The following is a 23,395-nucleotide window of genomic DNA, read 5'->3' as shown; positions in this document are numbered from 1 at the left end:
CTGTAGTGCCCCTCCACTTTTGTGGAGGCACCGGAAGCGATTCTTCAGCAGGCCAAAGGTGCGCTCCACCACGTTGCGGGTCACCCTGTGTGCTGCATTGTATCTCCGTTCTGCTGGTGTTGCAGGATTTAGGTAGGGCGTCATCATGTGGGTGCGCACTGCATAGGCACTGTCTCCTGGAAGGGACAGAGGGTATATTGAGTAACTGAGCCATCTGACATCAGCACGCCATCAATGCGCCAGTGTACAGAGTGTCAATACCTAGTAGATATCCTTCACCAAACTCCCCAGCTAGCAGTCTTGTGTGAATGGCGCTGTGGCGAAAGATGTACGAATCATGGGTGCTCCCTGGGTACCTGGCCACGAGATCAGTTATAATATAGGAGGCATTGCATATCACCTGTATATTCATTGAATGTTGGTATTTACGGTTGTGGTACACATACTCTGTGGCAGATGGTGGACATATTGCAACATGTGTCCCATCTATGGCACCTAGGACATGGGGGAACTGTGCTATCTGGTAAAAAACAATTTTTGTCTGCTGTATTTCCTGTGGGGTGTGGGGAATCTGATGTACTGGTGTATTCTGCTCAGCATGGCGTTAATAAATGAATTGAAAAATCTAGAGAGGGTACTCTGTGAGACCCCTCCAGCTGCTGCTATGACCCCTTGATAGCTCCGTGAGGCGAGTAGGTGGAGGGAGCATAATACCTGCACATGGATGGGAATGCTATGAGTCCTATGTGTTCTTCGCTGCAGTGTGGGTTGTAGCTCAGCTATCAGATCAAGTATCATGGCTGAGTTCAACCTATACCTCGCAAATATTTCCTCCTCTGTCTGGTCAAAAAGTGTAATGCACACTCTAAAAATGTGCTCCTGTCTCCTCCTCCCTCTCCTCAAACCTGCCAAGATCCTCATCCTCCTCACCATGACGTAGAGTGCAGCCATTTTGGAAAAGAGTCTGAGGCATTCTGGGCCTCTTTATATAGATTGCACCTGGTTACCACCTGGTTTCACTTAGTGGTATTTTGCATGTGCAAAATGCCATTCTGCGAAAAATCGCAATATTTCACTGTCAGGACATATAGAACACATTACTATGGCCCTCATTCTGACCTTGGCGGGCGGCGGAGGCCGCCCGCCAAAGTCCCGCCGTCAGGTTACCGTTCCGCGGTCGAAAGACCGCGGCGGTAATTCTGACTTTCCCGCTGGGCTGGCGGGCGGTCGCCTTCAGACCGCCAGCCAGCCCAGCGGGAAAGAGGCTTCCACGATGAAGCCGGCTCGGAATCGAGCCGGCGGAGTGGAAGCTGTGCGACGGGTGCAGTTGCACCCGTCGCGTATTTCACTGTCTGCACAGCAGACAGTGAAATACATGTAGGGGCCCTCTTACGGGGGCCCCTGCAATGCCCATGCCAGTGGCATGGGCACTGCAGGGGCCCCCAGGGGCCCCGCGACCCCCCCTACCGCCATCCGGATCTCGGCGGTCCGACCGCCGGGATCTGGATGGCGGTAGGGGGGGTCGGAATCCCCGCGGCGGTGCAGCAAGCTGCGCCGCCGCGGAGGATTCAATGGGGCCGCGGTACACTGGCGGGACCCCGCCAGTGGTGCCGGTCCGACCGCGGCTTTACCGCCGCGGTCGGAATCCCCATTGGAGCACCGCCGGCCTGTCGGCGGTGCTCCCGCGGTCCTCCGCCCTGGCGGTCAAAGACCGCCAGGGTCAGAATGAGGGCCTATATGTCCTACCTTAACCATACACTGCACCCTGCCCTTGGGGCTACCCAGGGCCCACCTTAGAGGTGTTTGAAATGTAGGAAAAGGGAAGGTTTGGGCCTGGCAAGTGGGTACATTTGCCAAGTCGAATTTATAGTTACAACTGCACACACAGACACTGCAGTTGCAGGTCTTATACATGATTACAGAGCTACTTATGTGGGTGGCACAACCAGTGCTGCAGGCCCACTAGTAGTATTTGATTTACAGGCCCTGGCACCTCTAGTGCACTTTACTAGGGACTTACTAGTAAACCAAATATGCCAATCATGGATAAACCACTTACATATACATTTTGTAAAGGAACACTTGCACTTTAGCACTGGTTTGCTGTGGTAAAGTGCCCAGAGTAACAAAAACAATAAAATCAGAGTCCAGCACACATCAACAACCTGGGGAACAGAGGCAAAAAGTTAAGGGAGACCACACCAAGGATGAAAGGTCTAACACATGTTTTAAGTGGCTGGGTGGCACAATAAGTGCTGCAGGCCCACTAGTAGCATTTAATTTACAGGCCCTGGGTATTTGGTATATCAGTTTACTAAGCACCTATAGGTACATTCAACATCCCAATCAGGTGAAAGACACATTTTACAGTGTCTTAAGGAGTCAGCGAAATAAGTTTAGAATGGGTTAGCAGTGGTAAAAAGCACAGAGTCCTAATGCCGCCCTAAGGCTGAGAGACTTAACAGATATATTGGATAACACTGTTTATTTCCATAGTACACTGACCTGTACAACCCCAGCATCCAGAACCCAAGTTTAGGGTAGTTGAAAAGTTTGGTTGTCTTGGAATTGCCCTCGCACATCACATTTCAGGCATGTTTGAAGTAACAAAGACAGCAATTAGTGAGAATGCATGCAGGCCAGGGCCTAGAAATGTTTACTCCATTGGTTAGGGAGTTCACAAAAATCAAACCACCCACTAGCTGGTACCAGTCATAAATGTAGCACCCAAAGACACCCTCCTCAGAATGCTTTCTGGAAATGTGGGAGATCAGAAGAGGACTGGGACTGCTGCTTGTGTCCTAAGAGGAGCCCTGAGAGACTGGACCTGCTCCTTCATTTCCCCAGGACAAAGACATCAACTCCAGGGGTAATTTGGCTGAATTCCTGTGTGGCTACAGAGGCATGACAAGATGCATTGGGCCTTTTCTCTGAAGTGTCCAGCTGACCAATGGCACCTGGATCTCAACTGGACATTGCTGCTGGCCTCTGCCTGACTCCCTGACAGTATTTAAGAGCCTTCTGTTAAGGTCCTGGGTAAAAAGTTTGAAACATTTTAAACATTATTCCTCCAGAGCTTTTGCTGGGACTCGCCAAAAATAATCAAACCAGCAATTACACATTTCAACTTTGTCCTGCATGGAATCAATCAATTAACGGTTCTTGTAGAGTGTGGCTGATCACCTGTTAGGGTCTCAAGGTGCTGGGGGTTGGTGGGTTGTGCAGTTCAGTCAAAGAGCCAGGTCTTGAGTTCCTTCCTGAATTGAGGCAGTGAGGATGATTGCCTGAGATGTAGCGATAAAGACTTCCAGGTCTAAGCAGCAAGGTAGGAGAAAAATCTTCCTCAGGCCGAGGTCTTGCTGGTCCCTGGGATAGTGGCCAGGGCCAGGTGGACAGAGAGAAGATGTCTGGTGGGTGTGTAGAAGAAGAGGCAGTGGTTAAGGTATATAGGTTGATGTTGTTGGGTGTTTTGTAGGCATGTGTGAGGATCCTGAAGATGATTCTTTTGTTAATCTGGAGCAAGTGAAGGTCTCTCAGGTGACCGGTGATGTGGCTGTGGCAGAGGATGTTCAGTATAAGTCTGGCCGAGGCATTCTGGATTCTCTGCAGGTGGTACCAGCATAGAGTACATTGCCATAGTCGGGCTTGCTGCTGATGAGTGGGGATTCACTTGAAAATCTTCTGAAGCAGGTGGAGCATGTGAAAGCAGGAGGAATAGACAGTGATGATTTGTCAGTTCATTGAGAGCGAGGAGTTTAGGATGATGATGAGGTTATGTGTGTTGTTGGTGGGTGTGAGGGACTTCTGCGCAATGTGGGCCACCAGGAGACATCCCAGGCAGAGAGGGTGAAGCCCAGGATGAGGACTTCGGTTTTGTTGGAGTTCAGTTTGAGGCAGCTGTCCTTCATTCAGCCAGCGCCTGCCTTCATCCTATTGTGAAAGTTGCTCTTAGCGGCTGTTGGTTCATTGGTGAGGGAGAGAATCAGCTGGGTGTCATCAGCGTAGGAGACGATGTTCAGTCTGTGCCTTCTGCCGATATCTGCAAGTGGGGCCATGTAGATATTGAATAGTGTGGGGCTCAGAGAGGAGCCCTGAGGAAATCCGCAGCTGATTTCTACAGGTTCTGAGGAGAGCGGTGGGAGCTTGACTCTGGGTTCGGCCTGTGAGAAAGCAGAGGATCCACTGTAAGGCTTTGCTGTGGATGCTGGAGTCATGGAATCTTGTGCAGAGGGTGTGGTGGGGGATGGTGTCGAAGGCGGCAGAGAGGTCCAGGAGGATGAGGGCTGTGATTTTGCCTTGGTTGAGGAGAGTGCAGACGTCGTCTGTTGTGGTGAGGTCTGCAGTCTCAGTGCACTCCTCTTCACACCTCTGAATCAGATGAGAAAGTCTCACTCTGCATAGGGATAGAGAAAATGTCCTCAAGAAATCTCCAAAGAGAAAGATCCAAAGCACCAATGGACCCAATTTGCTTCAGGTATCTGGCCTTCTGTTTCTTTGCAGCTGCTATAGTTTTAATGATGTGCCCCAGAAAGAGGGATTTTACTTGTGAAAAACTTCCTTTTTCCATTGCAACTTAGAAGAAATTGTATATTGGTCCCATTCTACATCAACTATTGACTTATATTGGAGTTTTACTTTTTCTTGGCCCTTTTTTACTTTATTAATTGGTATTTTGGCTGTATTACTGTTTTGATGCTGCATAAATATTTTATTTACACATTTCCCTAAGTTAAACCTTTATTCTCCATGCCGTAGCTACCACAGGGTTGAGATCAGGTTAATTTAGTGACTTTGAGAGTTCACCCTAACAGGAAGTATTATTGTTAATTGATGTGAGCAGTTGCCTACCCAAAATAATAATCCACTTTCTTACGGTGTGGTAATTACTAAATATGTGTGATGGGACATTTATAATTCTGCAAAACATTCAGGTGATCAATACGACTTTGGGTATCTTTTCGAAAGAGCGCTGATGCCGCTGGTGCTAAAAGACCACCAGTGCTGGTGGTCCAAAGACTGCCATATTATGACATTGCGCCAATTTCCACCTGATTTTGGGTGAAAATCTGACACCATCGGCCTGGCAGACATCATAATAGAGGCAGTTTCCACTGCCGGCACTGCCACTCCAACAGGACACCGCCCACCATACTACAATCCGCACTATGGTACAGGAGTTTCCTGCATGGTGGTGCGGTGCTGGTGGTGGAATGCACCAGACCCATCCCCTCCTGGACGGCCACCTTGCCAAAGCAGGTAAGTTGATGGTCTGAAGGGGGGTATGAATGTGTGTGGTGTCTACGTGTGCGTATGAATGCGGAGGGGGTGTTCTGTGTGTGTGCTAATGTGTGTATGACTAGGGGGTGTTGGGTCTGTGTGTAAGAGCGTATATGTTCATTTGAACGCAGAGGGGGAAGGGGCGTCTGATTGAGGGCATGCATGCAAGTGTAAGTGTCAGTTTGAGTACGTGAGTGTGAGTGTATGTGTCTGAGTGCGTGTGTGCATATGAGTGAGTGTTTTCGTGTGTTTGTATAAGTGAATGGGTGTATCTGAGTGCATGTTTGGGTTTGAGTGTGTGGGAGTGTATGTAAGTGAATGTGTGGGTGAGTGCAGGTGCGTAAATGTAGGTGTTGTGGGGGTGTGTCTGCAGGTGCCAGGAATGCACAAAAATGCTGGCAATCTACAGAGTTGTAATTCCGATGGCTTTATGACGGCTACTGCCGGGAAAGAGGTGCTCACCTCTAGCCCGGCGGTCAGAGTGCCTGGGCAGATTTTCAGCAGTTTGGCTTCAGCCAAACCTCCGAAGACGTAACATAGTGGTCTTAACCACCAGCCCGGCGGCAGTACGACCACCACAGCGAGTCTGGAGGTCGTTGGGCCTCAGTTTAAAATTACAACAGAACATTTTATATAGTTGATATAATCTGTACCTAATATCTGTCTTGCAGTTGCACACACATTCATATATCATCTAAACGTCCAAAAGGAGAATATGTACTACTTTGTTAAAAAAACAAAGTAGCTCATATATTACGAAATAAGTATTGCTATTATTTTATGATGTGTTTATCTTGTATTTCATCCTATAGATCCATGTGCGATTAGAACATAATATGGGCATGTACAGGCCGTGCTTATCCTTGAGACATCTTGGTATTGTTTAGCAAATGTTTAGTATCAGCCAAAACAATGGCACTTATAATAAAGATGTTGAACATATATTAGGTGTTTATGTCTTTAATTTTTATAAAAGTATAAAGAACTCTAAATATATATTCACTTTATTGATGAACAAATAGAAAATATACATGTCTACATTTATGAACAAAAAAATATTGCTTGTAAATTAGATTATACAACATACTATCACACAATGATTTATTATAGTTCATATTTTTGCTCCCCCTATTGTTGTTAGATTATAGTTCTTTTGATTGTTTTGCTTCATATTTTATTTTTTATTTCTCATTACATGTGTGGCGGACCAAGGATCGTCACACTCGTGTTGACGATCGGACCTCTGCACTCCATTCAATCTTAATGCCAAAGTATGACTTAGGTGGACAGAAAAGACCGCTGCCCCCACCAGGATCACAGATCCTGACAGGGTGACAGTGGTCAGGCTTGTAACCAGCCATGGCAGTGGTGAACTCAGCGACACCTGGTTGATTACAACCCCACTTTCTACCAGCCTTTTCATGACTGGAACCCTACCATGAAAAGCCTGGTGGAAAGCCTGTGCGGAGGCCACAGTTGGGCCTCTGCACTGCCAATGACCATGGCCTTGGCAGCACAGGGCCCCCCCTCCCCAACACCTTAAGAATAGGGACTGTCTGCTTTGCAGGCAATGCTCATTCTGTGTGTGCTGGAGTGCTAGGATATTGACCTTGGCTCTCTTAAAGGAGCTGAGGCCAGTATCCTAGCACCGTTCCCGCTGGTCAACCCAGTAGGAATGTGGATTGCAATGTTCTCATTGATCACCCCGGCGGGAGCATTGTAATATGCATGGGGGGACCCCACCCCCATGGCCATGGCATCCTTCCCACAGCTTTGGCGGCCCAGTGGTAGGTCCACCAAAGTTGTAATCAAGCCCTTAGTATATTTATAATCCCATTGGTTTAACAGCTCTTTAATTGGAAAAACCAACATGATGGTTTCTACATGTATTGATTCTTAAAAGCGGCTGTTGCAGCAGTTTAATGGTTATAGTGTGGTAATATGGAGATAGAAATAGTACAATTCAAGTGCCTTTCTGTCTTAATGATTTGTTGAAAAGTCAAACTCATTGCTTTGGGTCTGGTAAACATTGCCACAAAGCTTTGGAAATATGAAACTGAAGTTATAAACACAGAAAAGTCAACATTACACCTTTTATTATTATTCCAGGAAGTTACCGGGCTAGTCTGAAACAAGTGAGTAGCAGTCACCAGACAATTGCAATAGCCACGGCATCTCCAGCAACAATGCTGGCAGTGGATTCAGAAGCAAATCAAGGACCATCCACATCCAGTGTCCAACCCTGCTGTGTTTTGACTCTATCACCTATCAAAATACCAGTCCTGACAGCACCTTTTTCAAGTAAGATAATATCAGATGACATTATAACTGAATTGTACAGGTAAACCTTAGATGAACTAATCAACTGAAGAATTAAAATATTGTATTATAACTTCAACTTGAGTTTAAATACACTGGTTAACTAACCATGGTCAAGATATTCTACATTTTACTCATGTTGCTGTCTTAAAATCATTGTGTGAAAAGACATAATGCATGGTATAACTAGGGTAGTAGAAACTTAGAATGGAACATGGCACCACATTCCTTGCCCCTTGATACTTACCATGTTAGAACCATCATCAAAGTATTTCTCAAATGGCAAGGTGTAAATATAGTTTTCAATTTCCATAAGCAATCATTATGATAAAGAGTCTCAAAGAGGTCATCATAACTAATTATACTGAAAACATTTTGACAACAAAACCACACAACATAGTATTGTTTGATGCTTGGAATTTTGTACTATTGATATTAGTTAATTGCTGTAGCATACAGTGTAGCACACTTCCACAAGCATAATCATGAATGTTGTAAATGTACTTATATTTGAATGCCATCATATCTGAGCTATGTCACATTTTTCTTCATAAAGAAAACATGTTTAAGCATGGAGAAGCCCTTGCCCATTTTTCTCAAGCTTTAAGAAAGCAACTGTGTAATTCCATAATCTTCTATTACTCTTAAATGGTCACAAATCAGAATCATTGTGCCAGAATTAAAACATTAAATTTTTGTGTTTTTGCAAATGCAAATGATCTATCCCATTTCCTAAGATAACAACATGTATTTTCTACTTTCAAGATATCCTGTAAAGTACAAGATAATTGTTCTGCAAGTGGATATGGGCCAGTGATCTTTCCCCAGATGGCTACTTTAGGGCTTTATCAGGATAAAATTAACCTTAAATGTTGTATAATACGAGGAGGTCTTATAATCAAAATCAAAAAATGTTTAATTGCAAAATAATAAGCAATGTTAGTGGTGTAATTGTTGATGTTATCCTTTTGATTGTAGTTCCTTAACATATAAACATACCCCTCATTTTCTTTGATGGAGATCTACTGCCAATATCAAACATGCCATGGCCAAATGTGAGTGATATTTAATCAGTAATATTGCAAGGCAAAAACACCTTGTCAACATTTCATGTATTCATAGATGCTCTATTTGTTTGGAGATTTTTCTGATTAACAGAGAAAGTTGATTTGATATTGATTTTCCTTCTATTAATTATTGCATATATCAAGTCCATGAGTGTTTGATCAACTGGACATTTAGAAAGGTGGAAGGGAGAACATTTTTTGAAGAAACCAAGTCATTGGTAAAGTAATGGAGCTAGTGTGTGCTGTCACAAATTGGTAATATGTGTGGAGTGGTAGAGGAACAATTTGGTGGCATTCACATTTGAATTATCCAAGGATTACATAAAAAATATAATTGATTCATTAGAGATTACATTACTGAGAATTCCTAATGGTGCCAATGCAATTTCACAGACTCATACTTGATAAGCGTTCATGCTCTTATTTTGTTAATATTCAAAGACAATGGAAGAATGTAAAACTGTAAGCGAGATTCAAAGTAACATATTTAATTTTCTAATTTGTTTTAATTAACTTGCTTGCCTTGAAGAAAATGGGAAACTTTATCAACCTTGAACATGTGAAAACAGGATATAATTTAGAAGCATCCTTTTACCAAGAAACACTCAAACATGCATTGCTCCATTCAGAGTTCTGCTTAATATTACTGCGAGACTGGTTCACGCTGTTGGTAAATGCAATCACATCACTCCAATAGTTTGAAATCTCCACTGATTACTCATTACAGCAAGAATCACACTTACAATTTGTTGTGGCATGCATAACACCATGCACAAAACACCTGTGACTACCTAGCATAATCTGTCTCCTAATATCTATTGTAATTCTATGGGTCTAAACTACAGAAACCCCTTCTTCCCAAACCTCTTAAATTCAGAAAAACTACTTCACAGGAACATTCCTTCTCTGGGGCATCCACAGAGGCTTGGAACTCTTTCCCTCAGAATCTTAGAACAGTGATCTCACTCTCAATCTCCCATAAGAAGCTTAAACTCAACTTTTCAAATTCATAAACTATCAATTTAATACTTATTCTATGATTCTATGATTCTACAACTCTACGACTGATATTGATTCTACAGACTCTAAAGCATGAAGTTTGATTGAATGTCAGAGTGTGCAAATTTCGCATATTTGATTTTGTGTAATTAGGTAAAATTTCAGACAAATTACACAAAATGCAAATCCATCATTAGCACTATGTTTTATCGTGAAATGTGTCATTATATCAATGTTTGGTGCAAGAACATATTTGTGCTACAAAATAGGGCAAAGAACCAAAGGCCTGTGAGTTAATGCTACTTGCATTCTGTTGTTCCAGTGCATTTGCCGAAATGTTTTACCATGAATGGTGTGTTTGTTGTACATTTTTACCACAAATGATGCACAGTTGCGCAAGGTGAAATAATGGTATACTTTCAAGAACTGTGCGTAAGAAACATAATGTAAAATTCCCAAAATCATGTCAATTTTGCTAGCTTAATTTAAATTTCACGTACGCCTAATCAAGTGTACTTTTTAAGTTGTTTTAACCTTCTCCCCATGTTGATGTAATCATCTTTTGTTAATCTTTGTTGCAATATAAAGCGCTTTAGTGCTAAGTAGCCCAATGTGTTATATAAATGGTTTAATAAATGAATAAATAGATACTCTCATTGAGAACTTTAAGGGAATATGGAACTTCTTATCATAATAAATATGCAATGTATCCAATTTCACATTGCTTTCATATCCCTGACGGAATCATGATACACTCTACACAAGGCAGTTCTTTAATTACAGCAAAACCTTACTCTAAGAAAGTGAATTATGAATTAGGTGGATGAAAATCTACCATTAGTAAATAAGGGCCATATGTAAAAACACATTTTCCCATAGACACAGAATGGGTAAAACGCTTTGATACATCTGGCCCTAAGTCACTAATCTGTTAGGTCCAGTCAAAGTTTACAGTAATTTAAACCTAAGCTCAACCCCTGCAAGCTATGGCACAAAGCAGACAGACTTATCTAATGGAAAATGTGTAAAGAATCCAGAGATACACAAAACAGTTTAAACATCAGAAACACAACACAATGACACCCCCTCAATTTATAAATTTAGAAAAACAAATCATAAGCAAAATTATAAGACTCCACTAATCCAATAATGTGATCCTAGTATATGAATTTGGAAATATTTAAAGATTTACATGAAAATAACTCTAAGGAACCCTAACCATCAATGGTAGTCTATGGTCACTGTGAACTGGGACTTAGGAGCAACTTCAGGCAGAACGCAATAGAGCATGAGTCAGATACACCAATCAGATTCTTCCTTGTAGGAGATTTTACTTTGGTACTTAGGGCCTGATTATGAGTGGGTCATTGTTTTCCAACCACACTGTATAAACACCACTTTGAGAAAGGGTTGGAATTAGTTTGGTTGTAATGATTTATACTGCTTTAAATCCATGTAGAAGCAAAAAGAACATATGATGGATAGAATGCTGAACAGTGAAAATGTTTACCTCCAGTAATGGAGATCAGGGTTTAATCCATAGCTTTTTTGTCCACCATGCCTCCCAGTTTCAATCCAGCCATATTCAAATCAGTCTTGACCTGCTCCCCATGCAAACAGTCCAGCCCGAACTGCCAATAAGGTCCTCCCTGGACTGGAAACAAGCATCCTGGCACCAATTTCAGGGTATTGCCCCTCATCAGCCAGGCTAGTTTAAATCCAGTGGTGCAGTGTGCACGGGGCCCACTATCTGGGCATACCCTTCCCACTTAAGGTGACAAAAGGAAAGAGCGTCTAGACGTGAGTGGACCCTGACAATGGCCTCTGCTGGAGTGAGTCTTGACTCTCCAACTACTGTTTCTAAAACCCTAGAACTCTTGGCGGTATCTGGACTTCTCATAACATCAAACGTTTGGACGTCCAGTCTTCTGGAGCACCAGGACCAACCACTGAAGCCAATCCACCCAAGGTGTGACTTCGCTGGGATGAAGAAAGTGGTTTCTCCTGCTTGGAGCTTCACCACAGCAGAAAATCAATTTCAGTGGACCCTCACTGAGAAAGTGTTTGCCCTTTTAGACCTCATTATCAGACACAGCTGCAACCGTGTCTTACTGGAGGATTATATCCAAACGTGGATATCTTGAGCAGTCGAAGATTCCAGAACTATCCAGCCAAAGTAACTTAATGCATGTGAAATATTTCCTTTCAAAGTTTTTCCCACCAAAACCAATGTCTTCAGAGGGACCCTTTTCAATTGCTTTCTTAGTTAAAGAGGACATCCTCTAATACAGCTTGTAATCTTGCCCCACTGGAGAATTTAGACCTACAAGAATTTCACAATTTCCTGAGTTGCTATCTTAACCAATGGGTAAACGCCTGACACATATTGCTGGCCGTACACTTAATGGCATTTTCTCCAGTTTCCCAGGCCTTGAAATAGTTGAGATCCAGGAAGTCACCTGGTCCAATCATAGAGTGTTACACTTTCATTTCCCATTGAAGACAACTGAATCCACAATACCCACAATACTCATCAAACCTCAAACCAAATGAGTGTGAGTTTGGGGAAAAATGAACAGCTACGAACTAAAGATGACACGCGAGGCATCTACTCCCTCCCTCTCTAGTGATATCAATGCAGCAACATCTGATTATACAGTTTGGATCTACATTGCTATTAGCAAAGGGGTTCCTCTGAAGAAGTTGAAGACAGCCAGAGCTTGTACTACAGCTCCATGGCTCTTGGATCAGATCAGAGAAATGAAAAAGAAGTGTAGAAAACAGGAAAGATCCTGGAGATTGTCATACTCACCAAAGAAAACATCCAAATATAAACTGCTGATCAGTGAGTACATACAATTGATAAAATCTGAAAAAAACGCTTATTTCTCTGAGAAAATTCAGTCGGCTGTAAACTCTCTGAGAGAGTTTTTCACAGTCCAGAAGCTGTCTACATTGCCTGCAGCCAGGTGATAACCCCTCTCAGCACCTTTGTGATAGCCCAGCCATCCTAGCCATATTTTTTAAAAACAAAGTTTAATCAGTCTATAGAGACCTTCCCACTTAGGGCCACAAAAGAAAAAAAAGAACAGATAATAGATGGAATGCTGGACAATCCAAACATTTATTCCCAGTCACAGAGATCTGAGTTTAATCCATTGTTTTTTTGGCTACATTCCACCCCAGTTTGGACCTAGCCATATGCAAATCAAGGCCCTAAGTACCAAAGTAAAGACCCCTACAAGGAAGGACCTGATTGGTGTATCTGACTCGTGCTCTATTGTGTTCTGCTTGAAATTGCTCCTAGGTCCCAGTTCACAGTGACTATAGACTACCATTGATGCTTAGGGTTCCTTGGAGTTATTTTCATGTAAATCTTGAAATCTTTCCAAGTTCATATACTACGATCCCCTTATTGGTTTAATGGATTCCTATAATTTTGCTTATGAATTTTTTTTCTATATTTATAAATTGGGGGGGTCATTGTGTTGTGTTTCTGATGTTTAAACTGCTTTGCGTATCTCTGGATTCTTTACACATTTTTCATAAGTTAAGTCTGTCTGGTTTGTGCCATAGCTTGCAGGGGTTGATTTTAGGTTTAAATTACTATAAACTTTGACTGGACCTAACAGATTAGTGACTTATTTACTAATGGTGGAATTTCATCCACCCAATTTATAATTCACTTTCTTATGGTAAGGTTTTGCTGTAATTAGAGAACTTCCTTGTATAGAGTGCATCATCATGATTTCATCAGGGATATGAAAGCAATGTGAAATTGGATACAATGCATATTTATTATGATAACAAGTTCCATATTCCCTAAAAGTTGTCAATGAGTGTTTCTATTTATTCATTTATTTAACCATTTATATAACACACCTGGGCTACTTAGTACTAAAGTGCTTTAGACTACAACAAAGATTAGCAAAAGATGATTACATAAACATGGGGAGAAGGTTAAAACAACTTAAAAAGTACACTTGATTAGGCCTAGGTGAAATTTAAATTAAGCTGGCAAAATTGACATAATTTTGAGAATTTTACATTATGCTTCTTACGCACAGTTCTTGAAATTATACCATTGTTTCACCTTGAGCAATGGTGCATCATTTGTGGTAAAAATGTACAACAAACACACCATTCATGGTAAAATTAATTATTGCAAAGGCCATTGTCAGTGTCCACTCCAGGCCAAGTTGCTACTGTACGTTAAGGAAAATGACTTTTGCAGCTTGTTGTATTCCTGTAGCCACACAAGAGGTTTGCTAGGGGACATTGGCATCTATTTTGTTTTGTCCTGGTTACAAGTGGGAGCAGATCCAGCATTTCAGGTTCCCTCCCAGGTCTTAAACATCAGACACAGTCTTTTGTTTCTTCCACAGGCCCAGAAAATGTCAGGAGGTGAGTGCCTTGCGGTGCTACATTTTGATTGGCTAGCTGGTTGGGTGTGTGACTCCTGGCTCCTGTCTAACCAATAGGTTAAAGGGTCCGAGGGCAATCCTACCTACTTTTTCAGAAGTTACTTTTTGTTCTACTGCAAACAATCCCACAGTGCACCTTACTTCTAAAATTCAAGATGGAGAAACCTTCTTCCTTTGCGCAATGCCTGTTTGCCCACCCAGAGGCATGGCTAGAGATTTGAGCAGCCTCTTTCTGTTTGGTCACTCAAAACTGGTTCTAGATGCAGCTCTCCTCTTACTGTATTTTTTGCCAGCCTGGGCTGGAGAACAATAGTTAGCCTTCACTAGGGCCCACCTTCAATATACATGTGAAAGGATTGGTCCCTTACAAGTTATTTATTTTTCTGTTCTAACACTAACTAGTCTTTCTGCCAGGGATAAAGCACACCTCTACACACCCAGGCCACTGTATCTGCTCAGGGAGCAGCGTACACACATCATTAAGGCCATGTACAAGCTTGGTAGCTGCTGAACAGCTAATGCAGACAGGCAGGGAAAAGGTATAGTTCTAAGAGTCACTTTTCTGAAACATTTATTAGGAATCTGATTTTAATAAATATTTAAAACAGTGGGTTGCTAATATTTTAGCTGGCCCTAAACTCAAGATATCAGAATTATTATTTTAATTTGTAGCTTAATTTTTGTCTAGGGAAGCCAGAGCCTTCAACAGTGAAAATAGCTTTTGGGGCCTAGTCATTGCAGGGGCACGGTAACATTAAATTCCTACATACCCCACTTTTAAATACCATGCACCCTACCTTGTGGGCTACGGTTGCCACTTAGGGGTGACCTATTAGCATTTAGAAGGGAGTTTTTTCCCTGTCAAGGAGGTTAGTTTGACAGGTCAGACTAAAGGTTTAAACGCAGTAGTCAGGATGCACTGGTAGGCCTGAAGCCATGTTTCTCAGCCACAATAGTGCATGGAACACTTATTTCTGCAGCTCACGGGTGACATATAACTTTTCATGCCATGGATGAATTTGTGCACCATATAAAAGGGTAAGGTAAATGTGTCAATTAAGGGTTAGCCAATTTTATCACATTTTAGGGAACAGAGGCTGGATTAACTGTGTCCCAGGGCATTGGTGCAAATCAGCTCAGCAGCATCTGTCAAAAATATGGGCTGCTCACACGAAAAAGGACTCTTTCTCACACTAAAATATACTTAGGGTCAGATTATTAGTGTCATTTGTGCATTTAAACTGAATGTAATTAAATTGTTTAAGTAAGCAAATCTGAGCTTGGTATTCACAAAGCCTACATTTGCACATGCAACGGGATTTACACATGCATAATATTGTTCCCAGTAAGGTGTAATGTTACACATGACATGTGCATATCCTTTTACATGGGTCCTGAGTTGGCATTCCAGGGAGGGGATAGCCTGGAAACAGACGAGTCTGAGCATTTGCACAAACCATACTAACCCTGATCTTGTCCTTGAAAATGTAAGAGGTTTACTTTTTCAGACAAAGGTCGGAGGAGGTTCCTTTACTGGGACGAAATGGGTTTGGAACACCACTAAAAAGTAATGGGGGTGTAGATGAAAGGTTTCACCAATGCCAAAAAGTACAGTGATTCATTTGAGAAAACATTTTCACTTGCACGATGTCGTCTAGTACTCAGTTGTGCATGCCGAAAATCTTCACATGAATGTAAGTGGATAAGCCAAAACTGCAGCTGTAAAAGATTTCAGAGCATTCTCTTGGAAATCGCGGTGAATTTAACATACAGGAAATAGACATCATGAACATTTGATTACTTGGAGAGGCTGCTTTACAAATAGCTTTATGACTGAAGCCTTGATGTTTATATACTGTTAACATTCTTTGTTTTAAGACATCTTCCAAATAGAAAGGTACAGCTTGTAAAACAAAATCTATGTTTCTCCCAGGCAAAGGAAGTGAATCAATGGAAAATACTATTCTTCTTAATAACTTCCGATCTGGGTTCGAGGTGCATGGTAATATACAAATGTCCAGCAAAGGAGTAACATACCTCATAGTCGTGCTCAAATTCTCTGCAATCTTCCACAGAGTTGATTAAAAAAAACTTGTCCTGATACCTTCATTTCCTGAATGATCTTCAACTTTACCATCTTGAAAAGGTTAGAGTCATAACTGGAAAACAGGACTCAGTCAGGCTAGATACGTTTCTCCACATTTATGTGATTACCCATTTCGAGAGGCATATTCCAAGGTCTAGTGCTTTGCTAGTGATTTTTAGCTGGTATAAAGAGCATCTTTCAGTTGTCTTCATTACATGCATATATATCAGTATGCAAATGACACACAACTATCTGAAAATATTATCAGGGAATGCCATTAATCACCTGAATCACTGCCTTCCCATGATCCAAGCTGGACACTCAGGGCTTATCGGAAAGTGACCTAGAAAGAGTCTGTTGTAATCCTTACCGACTACAAACAACAGCTTGGACCTGTCACAACCTGTGTCCTGGGGCCCTCAAACCGAGAATTCCCAAAACTGTGAATCAAATACCCTTTTTTCAGCATTTGACTGTCAGGGTACAGTGTTCAATTAGAACTTTACAAAGTATCCTGCTTGGGTTCAGCAATTTCTCCTCTGTAGCACGCTCTTTAAATTTGACATGACCTCAGTAGGAACTCTTGGAGGACACTAAGATATGTTTCTGTATTTTTCTATTCTATATCTATTAAAGACAGCTTTTAGTACTGAGTTCCATTAGTGGCATGTTTCTGTTACAACAACATTTTAAATCCTTTATCACATTTTATTCATTCTTGCAACTTTTATTTATTAATTAGTTTCCACCTTTAATTTATGCGTAGATATTGGTTGGATTAGTACCTGTTGGTTTGTTCAACATAACACAAGACATTGTAACTGTGGCATCCCATATTGCTGAGACCAAACTACCAAAATTGAAAGATGGTTGCATTATTTAACACTGGTCACATTGGTAGGTCCTTTAGTTTGGGCAGTGTCAGTTCTTTGTCACTACCCACATAAACTCTATGGCCTTTCGCTCCCAATATCTAACATTCAAAAGTCTTATAATAATTAAAACTATGGGCCAAGTTTTCATGCAACACAGCATAGCAATCAGAACTGTGCCCTATTTACTAAGATTTGGCATGGCTTATCTCTACCACTGCTCTGGCACAGTTTATGCAGTCCTGTGCCAAACACAGACAAACACTGTGATGCAAGAATGTATGCATGAGGTCACGCATAGGTCTAATATTGGAAACATATCTTTCCTGTACAAAATACCAAGCTTTGACATACTTTATTAGATTTTCCTCTTCGTATGCATGCTGTAAAATGCAACAGGCAAAGTTGGAAACGTTTTGGGAAAGAAAAAATGTCTCCGGCTATACACCTGCATCAGAGGCATACATTTTTTGCACAAATCCCTGCTTACCAGTCTTAGTGGAAAGAGGTTTGCATCAAAAGCCATAAGTGAATGCACTGAAAAACCTATATGCCACAAAGTAACCTAGCAAGAAGGTCTTAGGCCCTTGTGCAAGCAAGTAAAATGGCTCATGGTACTGCTTTGTGGTAGTAAAATACAGCAATTATCTGAATTCAGTGGGTCCCTTAGTGCTGTGGGCCCTCGTGCCACTGCACCTGTTGTGCCAATGGTTGCTATGTATCATTTCTATAGAATAATGCCCATAAATTCATTCAAAGAACCAAGAACCTGTGATTGTCTTGTCTCTAAATCTTTGAGGGCCTCCTGACAGCTCATTCAGCTTTGCAGTAGGCTGTTTCTCTATTAACGTATGGCTTACGTGCATATCACTTAAAAACGTTTCCACGGTTTTACTCTCACCTACATAAACTTGAGTGCTAGATAAACTTCATCACTCAAGTTACATTTCCGAAATTAAATTGTAAACATTTTATCACATTCATTTTCCTTTGTTTATCATTGTCCTGTGCCAGAGATCATATTTTATTATTACAGATATATCCACTTATATGTATTAAGACTGGAGTTTGTAGGAGCCATTTGCTTTTTTTCACTTCTGACTCGGATAAGATGCTGATATTGTACCAAAGAATGGGGTTATTACTAGAGCCTGGCCAGGTCTATTTGCGAGAACACATATTGTATAATGATATTATTTTCTGGAAAATCAGCCCAATTACAAGGTGGACTTTTCTCAAGAGTACTGAGGGGCATATTTATGAGCCTCTAGTGCCACTGGAGCGTCACTTTTCGTGACGCTCCAGTTGGGCTAAGCACTGCACTGTATTTAGAAGGTGGCGTTAAGACATTTTTTGTGGCATAATGCCACCATGTAAATACAGTCCCTTCACACACAGCCCTTTGAGTGGAAGTGGGGTGCAGTGGGTGTTGCTGTGAGCCTGCCACAGCAACACCCATTGCATTTTGACACTGCCTCAGATTTACAAGTTTTCATAAACCTGAGGAAGCGTCAAAATCTAAAAAGGGTGGTGTTAGCAAGGCGCAACAGGAGGAATACTTTTACTCCTCTTCTTTTTTTGCTTTTTCTGTGTGTGCTGCATTCTGCAGCATGCATAGAAAGAACAAAACACCAGACATGATTGTTATGTGTAGGAAGGTGTCCCTTCCTGCACATAAACAATAATTTCAAAATGATGCTTTGCAGCCCACACATAAGTGACAAATCACATTAGTGATTGTTTATGTGCAGGAATGGACACATTCCTTCACATAAACAATCAAACCCCACAACGCAGACATCCTTGCACAATAGTGCAAGGATGCCTGCGTAGGTGCTAGGCAGCTCAATTTAGCACCAGCGCAGGGGACAACACAGGATTGCACCATTTTCAATTAAATATGGCACATCCCTAAATTGTGAAAATGGTGGAGTGCGGAAGTGCCAATTTTGGTGCAGCGTCGCGATCCGTCATTTTCAGTTAAATATGGGCCTATATTTTTATAAGGAAATACATCTTGAGAGAGACCTAGGGACCTCATTTATGAGGCCCTAGCGACACACTGTGCCAATGGAGCGTCATTTTTTAGACACTCCAGTGGCGAAGTGTGCCAGTCCATATTTACAATACCACGCAAAGCCACCTTGCTTGGCTTTTCATGGACTTGTAAATATGGACCCCTTTCATGCATAACACTGCGTGAAAGGGATGTTCCATGGGTGTTGCTTGGAGTGTTCCCATGCAACACCTTTTTAACCCAAAGGAATGTGATGCATTCCCAGATTTGCAAGTCTGGTAATACGTCAGATTCCTTCCGCATGTTTGGCTTGATCAAAGCCTATAAGAACTGGAACCTGGCTAGGCTGATTATTTATTTATTACAATACTCCCATCTCAGCTAAGGATGTTTGTGTTTTGCTCAAAGGTGCTAGGGTTGCTGACTCAAATTATAGGATTCAAAATCCTACAGTTGGGAGTTCCACATCTGTTAGAACTAGAGTGGCTTCAGATCTCAGATTTCTTCAAATACACTTCATTGCATGGGTTATCCTCTTCGCTAACCTGACTGCTATTTTCTTCCATACTGCTAAACATCCAAATTAAAATGAAGAGCTCATTGGAATCCCCTTAAGTGCACAATGTAAGAAGGAAAGAAAACTTTAGAGATAAGATAATTTTATCTAGCCACAAACATCAAGTGTTGCTAAGAAGATCTCACAAGAGTTTAATGTAAAGTTTAGCTCTTAGTGCAACGCTTCCCTTTTTTCGTTCTCTCTCCATTAAACCTGACATTATGTTTGGGTATTACTTTACCTTTCTTTTCCTGCAAAAGATTTGGTTTGTCTACACCACATTCCTTATTATTCCTTAGGAAGCATCTCCGAAGTCCAACCTCAATGGAAGGTAGTCTAAAAGTTTGCATTCATGAACATTTGTTTATGTTGGTGTACACCAATCATACTGGCACTAGTTATTATTAACTGTGGATTTAGGGACCAAAGGTAGCCCAACTTCCTTTAATGTTCATTTCAAGGCCTAACAAATTGGGGTATTTGACAATGATTTTTAATCGATCAGTTGAAATGTCTTTAAATGTATAAACAGGATTAGAATAAAAAGATTGTTGAAGTATCTTCAGGTTCATGGTTACATTTCTACATAATTCAATTAAATATATAGCAGAGTGAAAATATACCTGCAGAATGAATTTGGAAATAGATTTGGGCATCACATTTAGAGGGTCCTGTTGGACCGGCCAACTTTACAAGGCCTCCCCCAGATTTTTGCCACCTGTTACGGAACCCATTTTGTTGCCATTAGGACGCTGACACATTTTCACTCTTAGCCTATGCCAATGTCGTAACGATCTCCATCCAAAATGTGATAACATTGACTTACACATAATTGGCGCATTTTATCTATGTGCAAGTTTCTTGTCAATGGTAATACCTGTGCCTAGGGCAAATAATATAAATTCTACTAGTGGACCTGCAGCACTGCGTCATCCACTGGAGTATCTGTTTAAAACATATCTCAAGCCAGCCACTTCAGCCTGTAGTGCAGTTTTGAACTGCCATTTCTGCCTGGCAAAATAACCCTTTTGCCAGACCTAAACCATCCTTTTTAATACTCATATATCAACCCTAAGGCAGGGCCTAAAGGCTTACAGTGCAGGGTGCATTGTATTTAAAAGTAGGACATGAGTGCTTATGTTTTACATTTTCTGGTATTGAAAATATCCCAAAGTTGTTGTTTACTACTGTAAAATCTATCTCTCCATTCACTAACACTGGGTTATGTTATGAGATTTAATAAGTGATAACTTTGGATTGGAAGCAGGCAGGAATATTATGTTTGGACACAAATTAATTGCAATTTCAAATCCACTTTAATGGTAAAGATGGATTTGAGGTCACAATTCTGAAAATGACACTTTTACCAAGTTGCCATTTTCATGTCCTACCCATGTGTGCCTTCTGCCAGTATTGTGGGTCACATGGATGTGAATGGCTCTTCTCTTGGGGTTTGTGTATTTCTGCCAGACAGTGAGACAAAGGGGACGGGCTGCAAGCAGGTTGGGCTAGCCTGCCTGGATGGTTGGGGACGAAGCTGTTCTCAGCCCTACTTACACTTCAAAGGACTTTTCTCCAGCACGTACAAAGGAAACAGACACTTATATTATGTCACCGCAGACGTCTTAGAGCCTTGACAGAGGAAGGACGAACTTTCCAGAGCTAGATATGGGGGCAGTATGGAGAATCATTCCATTTCAAATGTTGGGACAAGGTATAATGATTGGTCTTTTAAGTGCCACTCTTCAGTACACCTCTGGAACTGTGAACATTTCAAGAGGAAGGGCTGCCTTGTTCTGCAGAGAACTGCCATGCTGCTAGAGGCCTGCTCTGATCCCAGAGTACTGCCCCGCTGCTTTGTTCCCCAGAGGACTGTCATTCTGCTTGAGGCTTCCCTTGCTCCCTGAGAAAGAAGACTGAACCCATTCCCTTCATCCCAGGCTACCTGAGTGACTCCAAGGGTTCGTTGGCTGAGCCCCTGTTCTGAGGTACTGGGACAGAACAAGCTCCAAAGGCCTCCCTGCAACTGCCCAGCAGACCTTCAGCACTGGACCTATGTAGACCTGGTTTGAACATGCCTGAGCCCTGCTGCCCTGCTAGAGTCAGCCCTTGATCCCCAAGAGGTGGCTCCTAAGGTCCTGGACCTTTGGCTAGCATCCGAGTGCACTCCACTTCATAAAAAGGTGAAATCCTGAAGTTTTGGGCTCTTTGTGACCATGAACGGGCCCATTTGCACCAAGACTCTGTCCCCCGCAATGACCACTAACTTGAAACTCCAATGAGACTCTTTGATCTACAACGACCACCTGAGATGACCGGCAGCATGAAATCTGTACTTCTTGCTACAGCAATGACAGCCCATGGTAACAGCCATTGTGAAGCAACAGCAATGACCATCAATGACTAGCACTGTGTGCTACAATGGCGACTGTCACAGACATTCTCCCTGCTCCTTTCTGCCTCATCCACTGTGAGCCGAACTCTTCATGTTGGACTTTGAGCAGGCTGGTTTTCAGCAGGGCTAACCTAGTCACTGTATCTGGCCTGGAGTCTATCATGGTCAGCCTGACCTTGTGACTTTTCCTGGTCCAGCATGACCAGATGACCCCAGGTGGCACTTTGTGATTTTAGGCACTATATTTGCCCAAAAAGTAAAAACTGTATGTCTCCAGTTCTGCTGATTGCATTTTTTATCATTCTATTCTAGTATTCTAAATTAGTTTGGGAATTGTCTTGTGTTTTCACATTACTACTGTTTGTGTGCTGGTTAACAACTTCACACTTTGCTTCTAAGTTACACCTGACTGCTTTTCTGCCAAGCTACCAAACAGTTTAGCATAGGTTAATATGGTGACCTTTCTGGTTCACCCTGACAAAGATTGTGGGTGTTGCCTGAGTGGGGCTTCCACACCTTCAACCAACAATCCAATTTCTTACTGCTACATTTCTCAAAACAGTAAACTGGCGAGATTAAGATTAATCCCAGTAGAGAAACGTGCAACAGGTAGGTGGTGGAAAGGATCCAATGTTAAGAATGGCTCAATATTTGTAAAGTAATGCACTGCTCAGAGGCAAACACAAAATGCAATATTTCTCGCCATGTAGATGAAGCCAATTTAAAAAAAGCAATTAGTAGGACGTGGGGGAGATGCCAAGATGATTTGGCCATATAACAGTATATTTTATCTCTGAGTCCTTTAGTTTCTCACAACTTAGATTTATTTCAAAGGGTTTTTGAGTTACTAGGATGAGAATTAAAATGTTCCCCCAAAATAGCGCCCTTGTGTGTAGTTTTGAAGGGAAAGATGGGAGATAATGCTGCAAGTGATCCAGCAAGTCTGATTTGGAATCGAAAAATAAAAGATATCACTGCAGAGCATTTTCTCTCTCACATATTATTATGATAAGGATTTTTTCCTTTAAAGCCATTGGATCCGTTGGCATATTTTTACATTAGGCACAAGTATTCTGGTAACTGTCCCATCGTGCGAGTATTAACTCCAGCTTGTCTAATTGTTTCGGTCACAGTGCAATGGTGCTGAATATTTTAAAACATTACGGAAGCAATTTCCTGATAAATAATAGGAAATAATCAATGAATATTACTCGCGAAAAGTGTATAATGCAGATGCTTTATGACAATATTTATAAATATGTCCTTTAGCGTTCCTTATGATTCTTGACTTAAAGTATCAACCCATACTCCACTACAAAATGATGAGGACTTTTATTCATTGTGAAAGAAACGCCACAACGGTTTTGAGGTGCTTTATGGACT

General features: G+C 41.7%; 1 protein-coding gene across 1 annotated transcript in view; it reads left to right on the top strand.

Annotated features, from left to right (window-relative positions):
- Positions 1-23,395, top strand: part of TCERG1L (transcription elongation regulator 1 like) — a 1,516,577-nt gene that overhangs the window by 185,444 nt on the left and 1,307,738 nt on the right. Inside the window, exon 4 of the mRNA XM_069239738.1 lies at positions 7,387-7,578. Coding sequence (XP_069095839.1) covers positions 7,387-7,578 — 192 coding nt within the window. The remainder of the gene's footprint in view (positions 1-7,386; positions 7,579-23,395) is intronic.

This window comes from Pleurodeles waltl, chromosome 6, assembly GCF_031143425.1.
Source record: "Pleurodeles waltl isolate 20211129_DDA chromosome 6, aPleWal1.hap1.20221129, whole genome shotgun sequence".
Taxonomy (NCBI): Eukaryota; Metazoa; Chordata; class Amphibia; order Caudata; family Salamandridae; genus Pleurodeles; species Pleurodeles waltl.
Note: the sequence above shows the minus strand (reverse complement) of the source record. Positions and strands in the feature narration are given on the sequence as shown.